We start from the raw sequence: 20,363 nt of genomic DNA, 5'->3' as shown, positions 1-20,363 counted from the left end.
TATGCCAATCGTATAATTTATCTCGGTTCAGAATTTTCAGGTATGATTTTGCATGCTAACCACCAAAATCCTGTGTGTGATCCCTGTTGCACGCAACGGAGAGCTACATGCTATGACATCTGAAGGTAAGTGTACTGCAAGGCACAACAGACATTGGCAGAAAATACTACAAAAAAACAAAAAGTTAAAGAAAGAGTAAAAGGCAACTTCAATGGAGTTTGAGAAAAAAAAAATTATTTGCATGATTTTTGAAAAACATTTCAGTTAAAAACAAGTTGTTTGAACAAGCTAAAAAACTTTGCAGCCATTAGCATTTCTAAATGTGCAGGCAAGTAAGAGTAGCGTTTGAAGTACAGTGCACGATTGCTTCTGTTTAAACAAAAGCTTTATACAGTTCAACATGCAGATAGTTCAGCTGATGACGGAAAGAGATGAGTTACACATTATATTTTCCACAAGCTACCTTGACTGGGAACAGAGGTGTAGTACGCGGCAGGGAGAGTATTGTGAACAACCAATGTTACCAGCTAAAGAAGAAAAGCAAGCACAGGTTGTCAGCACAAATGATAAACACCTATAAAGAATGCATAAGTATACATTTTTCCTCCTCTATTGAAATCAAATTTGACTTTCACTGTTCACATCTGGATACACTTTTGAACACTTCAAAGCCATACACAATTCATGACACATTATCAAATTTATGGCAGACATTTGGTATCAAATGTAAGGTTCTCCTACTGCACCTAGATTACTTGGCAAGAAACACAGCATCAAATAATTTCACCTTCCTAGCAAAACCATGCAAGGAGTAGCACAGGAATCTTTAGATGATTGTGCCACTGTGTTCGTAGTTCCTCACTCACTATAGTATTTTATTTGCTAAGCCTCTTGCCATGAGGCAGAGGGAACAGCTGAGTACTCTGAGTGTATTCGTCTTTAGTAAGGAAGATGTTGCCAAAGTCATAGCAAGACAGCATTCAGTCCTCAGTTGTGGATAAGAAATTGGATCGGCTAAACATTGATAAAGAGAAGGTATTGGAAAGGCAGGCTCTACTTCAAAATTGATAAATTACCATGACCAGATAAGGTCTATCCAAAGACAAAGAGGGAAGTAATAGTGGAAACTGCTGAGGCAGTGACTACAATCAATCACACAATTAGATATAGAAGTATAGAAGTGGTGTTAGAAGAATGGAGAATTGCAAATGTTACACCTTGCTCAGAAAAGGGCTTAAAAATAAATGCAGCAACTACTGGTCAGTAATTTTAACCCCATGGAGCTGCTAAAGTATTAGCAATGATAATCCAGAACAAAACGGAGAAACACTCAGAAAGACACAGATTAAGTGTAAAGGAAGGAATGTGATTCTATTTGTATTAAATCATATTTTTAAGAGTTTGGACTTTGAACAAATGGCATGTGGGTTTTGGTCTGTGTCTGAGAGTGTTAGCAGTAAACTTGTCACTCATTCTGGAGCCATAATTTTAGACCATTGTGTCAGAAAACAGTTGACTGAGGGCCTCGAGTTGACAATGTGAGTTTCTTTGTATTGTGAGAGTTTTACAATTGGAGACAGCAAAAATTGAAATGCATTAGTTTGCTTTTGTTAAGAAGAATTAGTTCTTTAGTGTTGTTTAAGATAAACCCACATTTGGTCACAATTCGCAGAAGATCTGAATAGGATCAGCGGTAAGAACAGTTTCTGAAGCCAAATAAAGATCGAAAGAGTTGTTTAGTTTTTGGAGCTAGTTCAGAACATTTAGAAAACAGGCCGAGACTAAAGGTCATAGTTTGAAAATTCCACAACAAAAATAGTTTTTAAAGCCCTGAAGCAGTTACTTGTAGCTAAGAAAATTGCATGAATAATCGAGAGGAAGGCTATCAAACTTTTTCTTTCACTTCCTTAAGAGTTAAGTCAAACCTTCAGATACAAGAGAGGTGGGAGCTCTCTGGTTTGAGTACAGTAAAATTACATTGCTGGGAATAGATAGGATTTTATTGTGCAAAATTTATAGCATTGCTTTATGAAAGATCCCTACATTAAATCTATCAAGCTAGATTTCACCGTGAGATCTGACTTGCCCGGTAATAATAAATCTAGGATCTTTCTGTAGCACAAAGAAAGCAGATTTCTGAAGGAAAATTGTGTTAAATAAGTTCTCTGAAGTGGTAAATAGAGGTTAATAAGGTTAATGCAGTTGTCTAGGCCTATATGAATTTCCAAAAGATGTATGATAAAGTGCTACGTAAGATATTTTCAGCAAAGTTGACACTAATGGAACAAACAGGATTGCAGACGTATGGATACAAAATTATCCGAGTGACAGGAAACAGAGCGCTAATAAAACATTCTATTTTGGATTGGAACAGGTTTCCTCGGGAAATTCTACTAGGCCTTCCGTTCTTCTTGATAGAATCTCCTGGATAGGTGTACAAGGCACAATTTCAAAGTTTGTAGGTGGCAAATATTAATTAAATATTAATATTAATACTAAAAATTAATTCAAAGTCATACCAGTGCATTCTTGGTTTCCAACTCCCTTTCCAGTTCCTTGTAGTTGTTCTTCTGTTGCTGCTGTTCCTGTTTAAGTGACTTATTTAGTTGTTCCTGCCTTTTAATGTTCTCTACAGCCTTAGATTGCTCCTGCTCCATCTGCTCAATCTCCTTCATCTTGCTTTCTAGTTCCTTCTCTAGTTTCTCTAGTTCTTCTGCACAGAGCAAAAATAAAAATGGTCTGCAATCTTAACTAAGACCGTCTCTCTGGCTTTAATATTGGCTTGAGTTATCTCTGACAATCACTAAAATGTACACTGTTGACATGGTATGATGGATGGATGTATTTGCGTTTGGGGAAGAGATGTGGGAGCACCATGTTAACAGGGGAAGGTCAGATGTAGGGGCGCCAGTGTTTGACTGGGGTGGACCACGTCAAAAATCACACAACACCAGGTTATAGTCCAACAGGTTTATATGAAAACACAAGCTTTTACAGTCTCACTCCTTCTTCAGGTGTCAATGGGAGGCAGCATCAGACACAGAATTTATAAGCAATAGTTTAAAGGGTCACTGCCCTGATACGATGTTGAACTAACTTAAGATGGATGCTAAATCTTTAATCTGCTGGAAATGATTAATATGAAGATTCCCAAATTTCTTTTGAGTCACTGCCCCCAGATAACTAAAGGTTTATAAGTTCCCTTAGTATGCCAGAGGTGACATCCCAGGTCAGACAATGCAGTTAAGGTGAGGGCTTATTTAGAATCTGGCTGTGCATCAACTTGGAGTCAGACTGGTTTTATTTCCAAAGCAGAGGGGAAGGGGGAGCAGAGTCTGCAAACTTGGTCTGCATTTTCTTCTCCTTAGTATCTTGCTGAAGTTTATGAACTTCTGCCACCTTTAATTCCTACCCCAGTCACCGTCTCAGCTATTAATTTGTTTCTGTTTAAGCAATTTTTAAAAATCTGCACAAAAAGCATCAAAATTGTTATCACTGTTATTATAGGTTAAAAGGAAATCAATGAAAGGTGGAATTTGAAATTAAAAAACTAAAATTGTTGGAATACACAAGCTAATCTTCATTATATTTAGAAAACCTAATAATTGACAAGGTGTACTTGACCACCAGATTATAACCACTAATTTAATTTCACTATAATTCAAACTCAGTTGAAGTATTTTAGAAAAATAATACATATTTCTGAACTTAATTTACCTAAATTAAATTGTTCATGAGCCTCTTGCCGCTCCTGGATAGTTATGAGCTGTCCATCCAAGCAATTCAATGAACGTAAATGATATATTACAAATAGTCGGTAATGCGGAAGTCGAGCAATGGGATTATTTGCCAGAGTTAGTGAAGTCAACTCTTTCAAAGGTTTCAGTTTAGCTATATCCTGGAGCTAAACAATAAAGCAGGAAAATATTAAATTATCCACAGGAAAAAGCATCTAGCATATTGTCTATAAAAATCATAAAATTAATCATCTTGGCAAGAATAAAAATATTACGAGATTACCCATCTGTAATGTTTTAAATAAACTGTGTTTAGTTCAATCTTGTATCAGAGATAATGGGAACTGCAGATGTTGGAGAATCCAAAATAACAAAGTGTGAAGCTGGATGAACACAGCAGGCCAAGCAGCATCTCAGGAGCACAAAAGCTGATGTTCCGGGCCTAGACCCTTCATCACAACCAGCCCAGCTCGTCCCCTCCCCCCACTGCATCCCAAAACCAGCCCAGCCTGTCTCCGCCTCCCTAACCCATTCTTCATCTCACTCATCCCTTCCTCCCACCTCAAGCCGCACCTCCATTTCCTACCTACTAACCTCATCCCACCTCCTTGACCTGTTCGTCTTCTCTGGACTGACCTACCCCCTCCCTACCTCCCCACCTATCTTCTCTTCTCTCCATCTTCGGTCTGCCTCCCCCTCTCTCCCTATTTATTCCAGAACCCTGTCCCCATCCCCCTCTCTGATGAAGGGTCTAGGCCCGAAACGTCAGCTTTTGTGCTCCTGAGATGCTGCTTGGCCTGCTGTGTTCATCCAGATTCACACTTTGTTATCTTTAGTTCAATCTTACCTACTGCCTTGCAACGAAGCTATGTAAAAATACACAAATTACAATATTTCTTCTACAATAGTTTTTCCAATTGTGTTGTGATAATGAACAAAGTAATTTAAACATGAGATGAACAAAAGCTTCCTTTACCCATGACATACATGGTTTTTTTTATCCTAATGTTTATACGCAATATTTGAATTGGGCCTTCTGTTGTTTATCTTCTAGAGCTATCCAACTATCAGAATGGAACATAGTGCAGCCAAGAATGCAAAGTTCAAATTCACATCTAGCACTAACATTTGGTAATTCATACTGTGCATGCTTTCGGAAGTTAGAGGTGTTTTTTGAAAGTTGAGTCATCTGACTTCCAAGTTGCAGTTTTCTCAGTTTCAAAAAATGAAAATGATTACAGTTTCTCACAATTAGAGTCTGTTCGCAGATTGGTTTGTTTTTGATGACTGAAAAACTGTACATTATTGAAGGAGGAATGGTAAATGAATATTTCCAATCTCCCCTTCCTACAAGTTATTATTTTGTACATACTCCTCAACTCAATTTGTTTGAAGCACAAATTCAAACCTTGAATTTTCCCCGAACATTCCTATGTTCCAAATTGAAATCAACATACCGACGTAATATTGTTTTGCTTGAGGTTAAGAATGCGAAGGGATCGCAACTTCTTTCCAACCCAAACTGGAATTTGTTCAATATAATTTCCAGCCAGCTTCAGACTTTGAAGGTTCACCATGTGCTCCAAACCTTCAATTTTACTAAATTCAGAAAAATAAATATATTTATTTTGAACAATATGAAACATATGCGCTGCCCAGATAGGCAAAGTCAGAGTGAATGCTCTTAATATTATCCAATTAGTAACAAAATAAAGATGTATTGCTGTCAGGACCAAGATTGAGTGTAATATCATCAAGTAAGATCCACCGAAAATTCATCAAACCCTTTACTGAGAATTGATATTACTTATTGTTCTTTATTTTATACCTACTGAGTTAACTATACAAGTAAGTATATTTTTCAATCATTTTCTCATTGGTGAAAGCACAGCATCTATCTCATGTTACTCACCAAATACGATTGTATGAAAGACTAAGTTCACGCAGTTTAGACTGTTTGTCCAGTTTTTCTATTTTCTCAATCAAATTGTTATTCAGGTTCAAAACCAATAACTGCTCACATTTTTCCAGGTTTTCTATAAACTGAAGAGAAAATGTTATTGATTCTTCAGCGAACAACATAAAGCAAGTTATATACTCTGTATTCCACTGTCAGCATTTACTCTATAGCGAACATATGCTGTCATATTTTGTTTATTCTTTTCATAAATAGATTCTAAGACAGAAAATGTCCAAGCAGCTGAAATTTAAAGTGCTCAGCTTTAGACCAAAATACATTTTGACCTATATCCTGCAGCAGCCAAAGTGTGAATAATGATGGCTCGATACAAACTTTCCCAGCTTCTCACTGTGAGGGATATAGATTCAGTTTGGTGATTTCTGCATTTCATGGCAGAGAATAGAACTTAACAGAATTGGAGAATTGTTGAATGTTTTCTATGCCTCAGGTGCTGCACTTTCCAACCCAAGACTGCTGAAATTTGATCCTGCATGGTTTTGTAAACTGTTAGGCTTTCCATTACAAGACTTAGGACATTATCTTTTACATCATTAATATTCTTTATTAACTGATTAATTACATTAGACCTATTTTTCATCAAATATCATTAAATCACCAGCAGACAAAGACACATTCGTCCCTGATGAGCTCACAGCTTTCTACAGTCAGTTTGAGCAGAATGCCAGCAGGGTGGTGATGCCTGCCCAACCAGCCCCTGGCAAACTTGTTCCTCTGGTCCCCACAGCATGCGTTAGATCTGTATTCTTGGAAGTCAAGCCATCAGTAACGATCTCCTACAAGCTCTCCCATCAAGCAGAAGATGCAGAGGCATGAACACATGCACCAGATTCAAGATAATAAAATGTGAGGCTGGATGAACACAGCAGGCCAAGCAGCATCTCAGGAGCACAAAAGCTGACGTTTCGGGCCTAGACCCTTCATCAGAGAGGGGAATGGGGAGAGGGAACTGGAATAAATAGGGAGAGAGGGGGAGGCGGACCGAAGATGGAGAGTAAAGAAGATAGGTGGAGAGAGTATAGGTGGGGAGGTAGGGAGGGGATAGGTCAGTCCAGGGAAGACAGACAGGTCAAGGAGGTGGGATGAGGTTAGTAGGTAGATGGGGGTGCGGCTTGGGGTGGGAGGAAGGGATGGGTGAGAGGAAGAACCGGTTAGGGAGGGAAGAGACAGGTTGGACTGGTTTTGGGATGCAGTGGGTAGGGGGGGGGGGGGAAGAGCTGGGCTGGTTGTGTGGTGCAGTGGGGGGAGGGGACGAACTGGGCTGGTTTAGGGATGCAGTCGGGGAAGGGGAGATTTTGAAACTGGTGAAGTCCACATTGATACCATTAGGCTGCAGGGTTCCCAGGCGGAATATGAGTTGCTGTTCCTGCAACCTTCGGGTGGCATCATTGTGGCACTGCAGGAGGCCCATGACGGACATGTCATCTAGAGAATGGGAGGGGGAGTGGAAATGGTTTGCGACTGGGAGGTGCAGTTGTTTGTTGCGAACCGAGCGGAGGTGTTCTGCAATGCAGTCTCCAAGCCTCCGCTTGGTTTCCCCAATGTAGAGGGAGCCACACCGGGTACAGTGGATGCAGTATACCACATTGGCAGATGTGCAGGTGAACCTCTGCTTAATGTGGAATGTCATCTTGGGGCCTGGGATAGGGGTGAGGGAGGAGGTGTGGGGGCAAGTGTAGCATTTCCTGCGGTTGCAGGGGAAGGTGCCGGGTGTGGTGGGGTTGGAGGGCAGTGTGGAGCGAACAAGGGAGTCACGGAGAGAGTGGTCTCTCCGGAAAGCAGACAGGGGTGGGGATGGAAAAATGTCTTGGGTGGTGGGGTCGGATTGTAAATGGCGGAAGTGTCGGAGGATGATGCGTTGTATCCGGAGGTTGGTAGGGTGGTGTGTGAGAACGAGGGGGTTCCTCTTTGGGCGGTTGTAGGGGTGCGGGGTGTGAGGGATGTGTTGCGGGAAATATGGGCGACGTGGTCAAGGGCGTTCTCGATCACTGTGGGGGGAAGTTGCGGTCCATGAAGAACTTGGACATCTGGGATGTGCGGGAGTGGGAGTGTCTTATCGTGGGAGCAGATGCGGCGGAGGCGGAGGAATTGGGAATAGGGGATGGAATTTTTGCAGGAGGGTGGGTGGGAGGAGGTGTATTCTAGGTAGCTGTGGGAGTCGGTGGGCTTGAAATGGACATCAGTTACAAGCTGGTTGCCTGAGATGGAGACTGAGAGGTCCAGGAAGGTGAGGGATGTGCTGGAGATGGCCCAGGTGAACTGAAGGTTAGGGTGGAAGGTGTTGGTGAAGTGGATGAACTGTTCGAGCTCCTCTGGGGAGCAAGAGGCGGCGCCGATACAGTCATCAATGTAACGGAGGAAGAGGTGGGGTTTGGGGCCTGTGTAGGTGCGGAAGAGGGACTGTTCCACGTAACCTACAAAGAGGCAGGCATAGCTGGGGCCCATGCGGGTGCCCATGGCCACCCCCTTAGTCTGTAGGAAGTGGGAGGAGTCAAAAGAGAAGTTGTTGAGGGTGAGGACGAGTTCAGCTGGGCGGATGATGGTGTCGGTGGAGGGGGACTGGTCGGGCCTGCGGGACAGGAAGAAGCGGAGGGCCTTGAGGCCATCTGCATGCGGAATGCAGGTGTATAGGGACTGGACGTCCATAGTGAAGATGAGGTGTTGGGGGCCAGGGAATTGGAAGTCCTGGAGGAGGTGGAGGGCGTGGGTGGTGTCACAGACGTAGGTGGGGAGTTCCTGGACCAAAGGGGAGAAAATGGAGTCCAGATAGGTGGAGATGAGTTCGGTGGGGCAGGAGCAGGCTGAGACGATGGGTCGACCAGGGCAGGCAGGTTTGAGGATTTTGGGAAGGAGATAGAAACGGGCCGTGCGGGGTTGGGGAACAATGAGGTTGGAGGCTGTGGGTGGGAGGTCCCCTGAGGTGATGAGGTCATGAATGGTGTTGGAGATGATGGTTTGGTGCTCGGGTGTGGGGTCATGATCGAGGGGGCGGTAGGAGGTGGTGTCGGAGAGTTGGCGTCTGGCCTCGGTGATGTAGAGGTCAGTGCGCCATACTACCACTGCGCCACCCTTGGGTTTGATGGTGAGGTGGGGGTTGGAGCGGAGGGCTGCCCGTTCTGCGGGGGAGAGGTTGGAGTGGGTGAGAGGGGTGGAGAGGTTGAGGCGGTTAATGTCTCGACGGCAGTTGGAGATAAAGAGGTCGAGGGAGGGTAGGAGGCCTGGGGGTGGTGTCCAGGAGGACTTGTGTTGGAAGCGGGTGAAGGGGTCAGTGGAGGGAGGGTTAGGTTCCCGGTTGAAGAAGTAGACATGGAGGCGAAGACGGCGGAAAAACTGCTCTATGTCCAACCATGACTGGTATTCGTTGATGTGTGGTTGTAGGGGGACAAAGGTGAGCCCCTTCCTAAGGACTGACCGTTCGTCCTCAGTCAGTGGGAGGTCTGGGGGGATGGTGAAGATCTCCTCACCAGATTCAAGAACAGCTTCTTCCTGGCCGTTATTAGACTGATGAATGATTTTAGTCTCAAATAATGTTGATCTGGCTAACACTCTGTTCAACATAACCTGCATGCCTCTGTCCAAATCTTTTTATGGCCTCTGATCTGTACATCTTAGCTTACCATGATCTGCTGTACTGCTCATAAACAAAGCTTTTCACTGTACTTTGGTACCTTGACAACTAAACAATTGATCAATCGACAGAAATACTGCCATTTCATACTCCCAATCAAAATTAAAATGTTAAAATTATTCTGCAGATCTATGATCATTTAACATAAAACTTAAAAGTATTCCTTCATCTGAAATTTAATTAATGTGATTGGCCACGTGGTAACTAAGACATTTATTCAAGTTTACAGTGATAAGTTTTAGTCCTGTTGGAAACAAATATTCAAACCAAATTTGCAGTAAATTCTGAAACACTCGGTGATATGATGTTCTCAGAGATTTAAAACCAACACTGTATATCATTGTAACAATTTGTTGCCACTTATTGGTCACAGTATGTTGTTTTTGAGACTAGCTACTGAGCAGAACAAAACCAATAAAGTTTTCAAAAAATCTGAAACTTTAGGTTTTGTGCTAACCCAGTCTTCTGGGTCATGAAAATGAATGAAACCCCTCCTGTGTGTTAATGTATTTAGCAGAGTGCAAACATGATTCTATGGCAGAGAATATGATACTTTTTAAAAATTTCCTGGTAAAACAGAGAAACTGTTTATTATTAACCTTGATTTCCATTCTTACTGAACAAAGCTAACTCACAATATTCCATGTACCATCTTTGACACACAACACTCTAATCACTCCTTGTAACATAATTACAACGCCTATTTTTCTATTTCTTACGGCTAGACCAGTACTTTACACAAATAATTTTTCTTCCAAATTCGAGAGGAAAAGCAAATTGTAACATCACAGCTGACAGATATCGGCCAAATCCAGATTACAACAACTGTCAGGGTGTTTAAATGAGTTACACGGAGCAATTAGAGGGTTTGTGCTTAAAAGATAAGTTAATTTCCATTCCTACTGAATAAAGTCAAGGCCAATAAAAACAGCTTCTGCATCTTACTGTCATCATACAGGCATTTGAGGAACAGCCAGATTTTATGAAGAGTCTTTCTTTAAATTGGGTAGGACATACAAGTTATCGCTGGGAAAGCAGTTAAAAAACAAACAAATTGAATGCTAACAATTGTAACCACAGCACACAAACTGTGGTTTGTGGAAATGGAAATGGTCTGCTTGTACAGAGACAATTTTCAAAAGATTCTCAAATTATTGAGCCATTACGTAAAACAATTCTGCACCAAGCTGGATGGAACTGGGTATCAGAGGGCATTATGCAGTTTGTAGAAATTTGTGGACTATTGCCAAAATATTGATAGTGTTGGTTCCCTATTGAAACTCAAACTATATCACTTCTACAGACAATTTTTTTAAAAATGTTCAGATCACTGTTTCAATTAAATTCAAGTACTACCTTAAACTTCTTCCCTGTTTCCTTGGACAGACATAAGTTGAGAGAACGCACAGAACTAAATTGTTCTTCACGTGACTGCTTTTTAATTAAGTCCTCAGTGATGTATCGAACTCCAGTGTTTTTATTAAGTACATCTGAAAAGGATAAAAATAATTCAAAGTTAATATCTAATTTTCAACCATAGCTAAACATGCATCAAGACATAATGGAAAAAGAATGTATCAGTCAGATAGCAGATAGTTTCGGAAATTAGGGAGAACATGAAAATGTGATGAGAGATAGTAGGAACTGCTGATGCTGGAGAATCTGAGATAACATGGTGTGAAGCTGGATGAACGCAGCAGGCCAAACAGCATCAGGGGAGCAGGAAAGCTTGATGTTTTGGGTCGGGACCCTTCTTCTGAAGGTCGGGTCCCGACCCGAAACGTCAAGCTTTCCTGCTCCTCTGATGCTGCTTGGCCTGCTGTGTTCATCCAGCTTCACACCATGATATCTATGAAAATGTGATGAATTGGGTTTCAGGGCGTGGGAATTACATTCAAAACAAATATGTTTCCTTTGTGTAAGGGAAGATTAACAAATGAGGAATGTTGACGCTGCTAAAACTTGAGAGAAACTCATATACGACAGGGAGACAAAAATACAAATTTGAAATAATTACTTACAATTAATAGCATAGCCCAGATTTTACTGCAATGATAAGATCATATATTTTCCTTTTCGCTATCTCGCACATTGAGCGCCATCAATTTTTCTGCATTTGTACTGAAAATTACATTGCACAGTGGATGACAGCAAATGAAAATGAGCTGCTTTCCCAATAATTTTATGAAAGTGGTAATTTTATATATGAACATCAGCTTTTAATGCAGTTACACAGGACAACCCTTATCTAACTGTTATATCTTCAGCTAATTACTTCTCAGAGGAATTTATCAGTCTCCTTCATTTAGGGCTCTCTCATAAATGTAAAAGTGTTAGATTCTACAGGAGTGCTAATCCTGTTTATTCATCGGAAATCAGTCCATCTCTAATAATTTAAGAAAAACTTTCGATAGTTATAACGCGTGACACAGCAGCCTAAAAACTAACATTTAAACAATCATACAATCACATTTGTCACTGGTGTTAATATTGAAAAGAGTCAGGAAAATATGGAGTGCTCCAAGTGATGGCTTATATTATGTGCGCCAAATTTCTCTACTTTGGCACAATGCAGCAATCTTGATGATCTACACACATCATTATAATGACACGTTTCCAAGAAATTCTGAACTAATACCCTAGACTTGAATATGCAACATTTAAATTTCTTACTCTTTCCAGTAACGTATGCAACAGCAGATTCATTTTCACTTCTTTCTATGATGTCAAGTTTCTGCACACCAGCGCTTAGATTACACAAATCTGGAGTTTGAGACCTGGTGGCTGGGGATGGTGATCTAGTTCTTGGAGTTAAGACAGAGGATACTGGAGTTTGCATACTACTCCTGGATGCTTGCAGTCTAGTGACTGCAAGTTGTTGTGGAGTTCTCTTTCGCATGGTGTTTGCAGCATTCAATCATTGGGTAAAATATAAAAGTTTTGCAACGCGATGAAAGGTTGAGGTAAATCTGTGTGGACAAGAAAACAATAAGTCATAAGTAAAGACACTTTAGTGATATTCTTCAGGATGTGCACAACTCAACTAATTTCACTTCTGTGGATAGCCCTGAAATTTAACAGCAGCAAAGCAACATGTCATTTATCTTACTACATGTAGGCACAGGCCAGAATGTAACAGAATACCCTGATTTGCCTGGATGAATTCAGCTCCGCTGCAGAAATTCAAAGCTTAGAAGGCACCTTTCAAACCCATGACCACTACCATCTGGAAGGACTAGAGCAGGAGGTACTTGGGCACACCATCATCTGCAAAACCCCTGTCAAATCATTTAAAGTCCTGACATGGAAATATTTTGCCACCTTTTCACTATCACTGGGTAGAAATCCTGGAACGTCCTCATTAAAGTATTTTGGATGTACCTACACCAAATGTACTGCAAATTCAAGAAGACTACCATCTTCTCAAGAGAATTAGGGTTGGGCTACGATACAGTCAGCAAAGTATAACTCCTAAATAAATTAAAAATTGCAACTCATAGCACAAGAAAAGCATTAAAGTGCAGATCTTACGTTACCCTAAACAGAGATTAACAATTTATAAACCTGTTGTCAGACCTATTCTCAATCTTCTAGAGTATCTTCTGGAAAGGAATCACCAATAGCATTTGAGTGGCACATTTGCAGTGTCACAATTCATTTCCTGATGAGTCCACTCATGCTTTAATAGAAGGGAATCTGTTAAAGGTTGAGAGCAAGAACATGTCATCAGATCTCTGTCAACTGAGAAGCATGACAGTTCCCAGAAAAAGCCACAGTCATAAAGATAAGTGAAAACAAAAAAGTAACTTAATTCCACAAAGATTATTTCAAGTACATTAATCTTCTGATTTATATCCTAATTCTAGTTCAGCAATATTGTCAGCGTGCCACTGCTTCAGCAAGATTGGGGCTGTTAGATATTTTTAATCAACTAGTTCAGATGTGCTATGACACATCCATAGAGCGGATGGAATTTGAACCCAGGCCTTCAGGATCAAAGCTAGTCACAGTGCCACTGTTCTGCAAGGGCCCCAAGAACTCCACTGTTATTATTGGTGGACACTGTTAAATTATATATCAAATACATTGCCGCTGGTGGTTATTTAGTTTGGGGATGCGGGGCTCACTCAAGCACATACAGAGAAACGCAGCATGGTTGAATTAGAAGGTATAGATACTTTAAATTAACCTATCTAGATGTGTTACAGCACACTTCTGGGTGGCCCAAATGACCTCTTTCCATGCTGTAAAAACTCTAACACAATGGTGCAGGTGGGACTTGAACACATGCGTATCACAAGAGTCCCCAAGAATAAGACGTTATTTTTTTGTTAAATTATTTAACAATTTTTCTGAACAACCTGTTCTGAGATGTTACTACACACCTCAAGAGCATGTGGGACTTGAATGTTGACTTCCCTGTGCAGACGTAAGGATATTACCACAGCATGGGCCAAGAATACAGTTCTTAAATATAGAAGTCTAAAGAGCATCCATTTGCTCTCAATGAAGTTTGGATTTGGCCTATAATAAAAGCAAAATATTGCAGATGCCGGAAATCTAGAACAAAAAAAATGCCGGGAAAACACAGCTGTGGAGCAAGTAGGAATTAACGTTTTGAGTGTGGTTACAATTCTTCTTCAGAGCTGATCTGTTTGAGCATTAAAAGTCTCTGTATTTCCAATGTTCACAGTCATAGTCTGTTCACCAGTAAAAACATTCATTAGAAAAAGCAACCGTGTTCAGTTTTCCTGTTTTAGTTTTATCAATGCCTATGACACAAAAAAACACAATGAAAACAAAGGTAGACGAAAGATGAGCTACAAGAAAAAGTTGACCAACTAAGTTTCCTACCTATGATCCATCTTCAAATCGTACACCTACTGATTTCTCAATCTTCATTTCTGGGTTAGGCTATCAAATAACATCCATTGTGAGGCTACTGATTTGCAGCAGCTGCCTTGACTATACTTCCATCTATCTCTCTTCCTGTATAAGTTCTATTCCATTTTTTCAATTTCTCTGTCACAAATATTCCAGGATGCACCTGCAATACAAATAGTTTTGATACGTCTTCCTTTTTCCTCAAATGAGGATTTCTTTCACCCATTAGTAACAGGGCCTTTAACTACATCTGTCCCACTACCTGCACTTCTACTTACATCTCTTCCTTTCCAGATTGTATGGTTCCCTCCAATTCTTGTTTTCCATTTCACCAGATTCTACATTTAAATGTCATTCTTAGCCAGTTCCACGCCAAACAACACATTCTCCTTCCTTCCCTTTTTCTACCTGTGCAAGGAAACATTCCTTCTATAACAATCTGGTTTACCCGTCAATGTCCCCCAACACCCATTCCCATGGCACTTTCCTGTGCGAAAACTGATAATGTAACAGCTTATTGTTTTTCTATCATCTGAAACACGAAACACTCTTTCCAGATGAAACTTCCAGCAACCAATCTGTACATCTTTCAATTCAGTATATTACATTATTTGTTCATGATGGGATCGTCTATATGTATGGGGGACTAAACATACAAGGCCATTCTATTAAATGTCTCCATTTGAATCGTATGCATAACTTAGAGTTTTCAGTTCTCTTTCCCATTCCCAAACTGTCTTGTTTCATTCTTTTATATGACATAGGCATCTCCAGCTGGGCCAGCATCTATTGCTTATTCCTAGTTGCCTAGTTCCAATCCACAACATTTGCCCCCAGGAAGAGCAAAGGCAGCAGATACATGGCAGCACCACTCCCTGCAAGTTCTTTCTGAACCACACAGACCATCCTAACTTCAAAGTATATCAACTTCTGGGTCAAAATCTTGGAACTTCCTTCCTATGGGCACTTTGGTATCCCTACACCACACAAACCGGAACAATTCAAGAAGGCAGTGTGCCACCATCCTGGGAAGGGACAATTAAGGGTGACAACAAACAGCATCCCGCCAGCATCTCCTGCATATCACGAACAAACAAGATCCACACTGCTCACATTGATATAGACAATTACACTGCTTGGGGAATGCGGGTGCAGTTCACAGTTTAAACAGACAATAAATTACTATCACATACATCCTTTCTCCTTGCTTTGCCCAACTTCAAGTCACAAAATTACTGGACCTAATTAGCACAGGTAGAGCCACTGGTCCCAGAAAAACCTTCAGCTTGTACAAGGGGGCATAGCTACAAATTGAGGAGTGATAGATTTAAGACAGATGTCAGAGGCAGGTTCTTTACCCAGAGTGGTAAGGGTGTGGAACGCCCTGCCTGCCAATGTAGTTAACTCAGCCACATTAGGAGCATTTAAACAGTCCTTGGATAAGCATATGGATAATGATAGGATAGTGTAGGGGGAGGGGCTTAGATTAGTTCACAGGCCGGTGCAACATCGAGGGCCGAAAGGCCCATTCTGCGCTGTATTGTTCTATGTTCTCTGTAACCCTGACTTGTTGCTTGGAAGAATGGTCATTGACATCCCCAGGCTGCAAGAAAGACTCAGAGTTTCATTGCCCTTACAGCAGGGCTTCCTAAACTATAGTTGTGATCCTACTTGAGGCAGCAGACGTAAAATGAGACTTCGGTGTCATGAACTGCAACAAAGTAATAACAGGTGTTCGGCCTCTTTAAACCCTCATGATTTTTGTTAATGGTCGGTACAGTCTAATTCCTCCTCCAAAACTAAAGCTTCACTGCCTCTTACAGTGCTACAATAAAGCTCATCATGAGGTCAAGGAACAGCACCACCACTTCTGATTACATATTTTACAGTTTTCAAGGCTTAAATGATTCAACAATTTTAAACCATAACCACTAATCCATTGTTTGCTGTTACTCATAATTGTTAATTCCATTAGAACTTTAAGGGGGCTCGTTTGTGACACAGTGGTAGACTCCTTACCTCTGTACTGATAGACCCGGGTTCAAGTCCCACCTGTTTCAAAAATGTGTAATAACATCTCTAAACAGGCTGATTATAAAAAAAAGTTAATAACTCGGCAGTGGGGTACTCTTGTGGCACAGTGGAGCAAGACCCTGGACCAAGAGATTTGGGTTCAAGTCCCACTAAGTTCCAGTGTGTAAAACAACATTGCTGAACAGCTGATTGAAAAAATAGATTAACAAATTTAGGAAGGGGCCTGCTTGTGGGGCAGTTGTAGTCCTGCTGCTGTGCTAGGAGGCCTGTGTTCAAGTCCTACTTGTTCTAGCGATGTGTACACCATCTCTGAACATATTGACTAGAAAACGGCTAAGGGTGTGAGGGCATCTTGTGATGCAGAGGTAGTGTCCCTATCCCTGAACTAGAGGCACCTGGGCCAAGTCCCACTTGCTATGGATTTGTGTAATAACATCCCCTGAATAGGATGATTAGGAAAATAGGTTAAATAAAAATTTTACAACTCCAGGAAGGGGCCCTCCTGTGACACAGTGGTTGCGTTCCTACCACTGGAGTGGGAGGCCCAGGTTCAGGAGGGCCTGTTCGAGAGGTGTGTAATAACACCTTGTGGGTTCTTGTGATGCACTGGTAATGTCCCTATCTCCAAGTCAGGAAGCCCTGGTTCAAGTCCCACTTACTCAAGGCATGTATTATCATCTCTGAGTGGGCTGAAAAGAAAATATCAATTTACAACTCTTCAAGACACATCTTTTATTTCTTTCACTTGTCCCAATACCACCCATTTCTGCCCTGCACTGTCCTTTGTTTTGGCAATTAATCTCTCCCAACTTCCTCCCTCTCAGATCTTTCCCTTATTTCCTTAGCTTGTTTAAACCTGTTACATCTTCAATTTTTCCAAGCTCAAATAAGAAAGCCATCAACCAGAAACATTAACTTGTCACTATTTCAGAATGCTGGTAAGGAAAAGCCAGGAAACACTAGACAGGTGAACCTGACATCATTGGTGGACAAGTTGTTGGAGGGGATTCTGAGGGACAGGATTTACATGTATTTGAAAAGCCAAGGGCTGATTGCGGATAATCAACATGGCTTTGTGCATGGAAATTCGTGCATCACTAACTTGATTGAGTTTTTTGAAGAAGTGACAAAGAAGATTGATGAAGGCAGAGAATTGGACTTTGTTTATATGGACTTCGGCAAAGGTCTTGACAAGGTTCCACGTGGTAGACTGGTTACTGAGGTTAGACCACCCGGAATCCAGCACCATTAGAATACAAAATTGGCTTGCAAGAAGGAGACAGAGGGTGGTGGTGGAGGGTTGCTTTTCGAATTGGAGGCCTGTGACTAACAGTTTTCCACAAGGATCAGCTGGGTCCTCTAATTTTCATTATTTGTATAAATGATTTAGATGTGAATGTAGCAGGTATGGTTAGTAAGTCTGCAGATAACACCAAAATAGTGGTGGACAGTGAAGATAATTATCTCTGAGCATAACAGGACCTAGATCAGATGGGCTGAGGAGTGGCAGATGGAGCTTAATTTTGATAGATGTGAGGTTTTGCATTTTGGTAAGGTAGGGCAGGACTTATACACTTATATGTAACATACTGGGGAGTCTTGCCAAACAAGGAGACCTTGGGACGCAGGACAATAGCTCCTTGAAGGGGGAGTCACATGTAGACAAGACAGTGAAGGCGGCGTTTGGTACACTTGTCTTAATTGGTCAGTGCATTGAGTATTTGAGTTGGGATGTCATGTTACAGGACATTGGTTAGTCCACTTCTGGAATAGTGCATTTAATTCTGGTCACACTATTATAGGAAAGATATTGTTAAACTTGAAAGGGTTCAGAAAATATTTCCAAGGATACTGTCAGGGTTGGAGGGTTTGAGTCATAGCAAGAGGTCGAATAGGTTGTGGCATCAGAGGCCGATGGGTGACCTTATAGAAGTTTATAAAATCACAAGGGGTATGAATAGGGTGAACAGCCAAGGTCATTTTTCCAGAATAGAGAACTTCAAAACTAGAGGGCATAGGTTTAAGCTGAGAGGGGAAAGATTTACAAGGGGCCTAAGGGCAACTTTTTCACGCAGACCGCAGTGCATGTATTGAATGAGCTGCCAAAGGAAGTGGTGGAGGCTGGTAAAATTACAACATTTAAAAGGTATCTGGATGAGTACATGAATATGAAGGATTTAGAGGGATATGGCTCAAATGCTGGTAAGTGGGACCGGATTAATTTAGGATATCCGGTCAGCGTGGACAAGTTGGACCAAAGGATCTATTTCCATTCTGTACAACTTTATGGATCAATAACTTAGTTTCCTTCCACAGATGTTGATTATTACCAGCATTTTGCACCCTCATTTCAGATGTTTAACATGCTTAGTAGCTTGTGTTAATATCACTGTTATATTAGCTTTATCCCTGATCCACAATAAAGTGTAGAGTTTTGTCACTCATGTTACCATTGAGCTAATTCAACATATGTTGCTTCAAGTTATTACCAAATGCAATACTTTGCAAAATCAATTCTGAACTTCAGATCACCAGGTCAACGAATAATCACACTCCAAATGTGAAGTGTGAGTTACACCACTTTATGGCAGCAGTTAAATAATTTTCAATCATAGTCATAAAGTCATACAGCACAGAAGCAGACCCCTTGGCACAACTAGTTCATACTAACTGTAATCGCCAATTTAAACTAGTCTCACCTGCCTGCACTTGTCCCAAATCCCTCCAAATATTTCTTATTCATGTACTTATCCAAATTAACCAATAATAAATAACACTGCATTGTTGCCAAATCTCATTTGGTTTAAACAATTTAATTTGACCCAAATAAAAACCAAAAGAACTGCAGATGCTGTAAATACAGGAACAAAGTTCGGAGGAAAGGTCATCGGACCCGAAACGTTAACTCTGTTTTCTCCTTCACAGATGCTGTCAGACTTGCTGAGCTTTTCCAGCAACTTTGTTTTTGTTCGTAATTTGACCCAAACTCTTAAAAACAAATAAAACTGCATATACTTATTGAATTTAGTCTTACATCGTTAATCATAATCATTCTCAACAGTTGCCTGATAGTGGCCACATTACTAGTCTTTGAAGTTTGTGGTGTACAAAATCGAGCTAGAGGTGCGGGGTTATTACTGAACGAATGTGGCACTTGTAACACCAATCAATTTGCTAATCATAATCGTCCCCTTCCTTATTCTACTCTTACTCCCAGAGGCAGAAGTGCCATGCCTATATCGCAATTCAGAAGAAACGGTTCTGTCTTGCTAATGACTGAAAAACCGAAATCAATTCAAATAACCTTTTATTATTTTCCAAGCAATCACTTCAAAGTTTAACATCAGAACTTCCATACTTAGCTAGAAGGCTTTAAGAGTTTGTGTATCGGCTTTCCGTTGACATGGTAACCATTCTCCCTCCCTTGGAAATTAACCAGATTGATGGGCCGCAAATTGTAACTTAAAGATGTAAAAACGCTCTCCGTTACCCTTGCTGTGAATGTACCTGTGGTAAATTCGGCTCGGAGCCAGTTCAGATAATGATGGTAAAGGAGAGGTGAAACGAGGAAAAACAGCCGACACTGCCGTGAGGGGACGCCATCTTTGTTTGTAGAGGGTGGGAGGCGGGTTTCCTCGCGCTTCTTCCTTCCGCTGCTCCGAGAACCAAACGTCGACGGCATCAACTGTCAGATGCAGCGTTAAGCTAGGAAGGATTGCGAATTGAGAAGTGAAAACTGGAGATTTTTTTTAATGCTCGAGATAATATAACAAACGGATGAAGTGTAAACAAAAACTTAAGGCGCGGGAACTTTAAAGCAGAAGACATTGGAGCTACAATTTCACCCATGAAGTACATGGCGAGAAAGGAAATTAAATGTGGGAGTAATTGGGGTAAATGTGAAAAATACAGATAAGAATATAGGGTCAATTTAGCCTTCCTTGATTCTTAGATTATCTTTCTGGTGTTATTGGAGTTGAACAAGGCTCATTGTGGGCAAAATTTCCCCTTTGAGATGTAATATGTCATAATATCTGATGACAACAGACAAGGCTGACCCATTGTCGATCACACTTAGGTAGCTTATAAGTGCCAGCTAGTT

General features: G+C 41.1%; 1 protein-coding gene across 4 annotated transcripts in view; it reads right to left on the bottom strand.

Moving 5' to 3' along the window:
- cntrl (centriolin) overlaps window positions 1–19,880 on the bottom strand; it is a 112,796-nt gene extending 92,916 nt beyond the window's left edge. For all 4 annotated transcript variants that reach the window (XM_048558653.2, XM_048558651.2, XM_048558652.2 and 1 more), the window contains exons 1-7: window positions 19,769–19,880; window positions 12,017–12,312; window positions 10,700–10,833; window positions 5,650–5,780; window positions 5,195–5,336; window positions 3,718–3,904; window positions 2,520–2,713 (exon numbers count right to left, since the gene is read on the bottom strand). In XM_048558653.2, the coding sequence (XP_048414610.1) occupies window positions 2,520–2,713; window positions 3,718–3,904; window positions 5,195–5,336; window positions 5,650–5,780; window positions 10,700–10,833; window positions 12,017–12,242 (1,014 nt within the window). In that variant the 5' untranslated portion in view covers window positions 12,243–12,312; window positions 19,769–19,880. The remainder of the gene's footprint in view (window positions 1–2,519; window positions 2,714–3,717; window positions 3,905–5,194; window positions 5,337–5,649; window positions 5,781–10,699; window positions 10,834–12,016; window positions 12,313–19,768) is intronic.
- Between the last annotated feature and the right edge of the window lie 483 nt (window positions 19,881–20,363).

Source organism: Stegostoma tigrinum, chromosome 29, assembly GCF_030684315.1.
Source record: "Stegostoma tigrinum isolate sSteTig4 chromosome 29, sSteTig4.hap1, whole genome shotgun sequence".
Classification (NCBI taxonomy): Eukaryota; Metazoa; Chordata; class Chondrichthyes; order Orectolobiformes; family Stegostomatidae; genus Stegostoma; species Stegostoma tigrinum.
The sequence above is the reverse complement of the archived record's forward strand: the minus strand, read 5'-3'. Positions and strand labels throughout refer to the sequence as shown.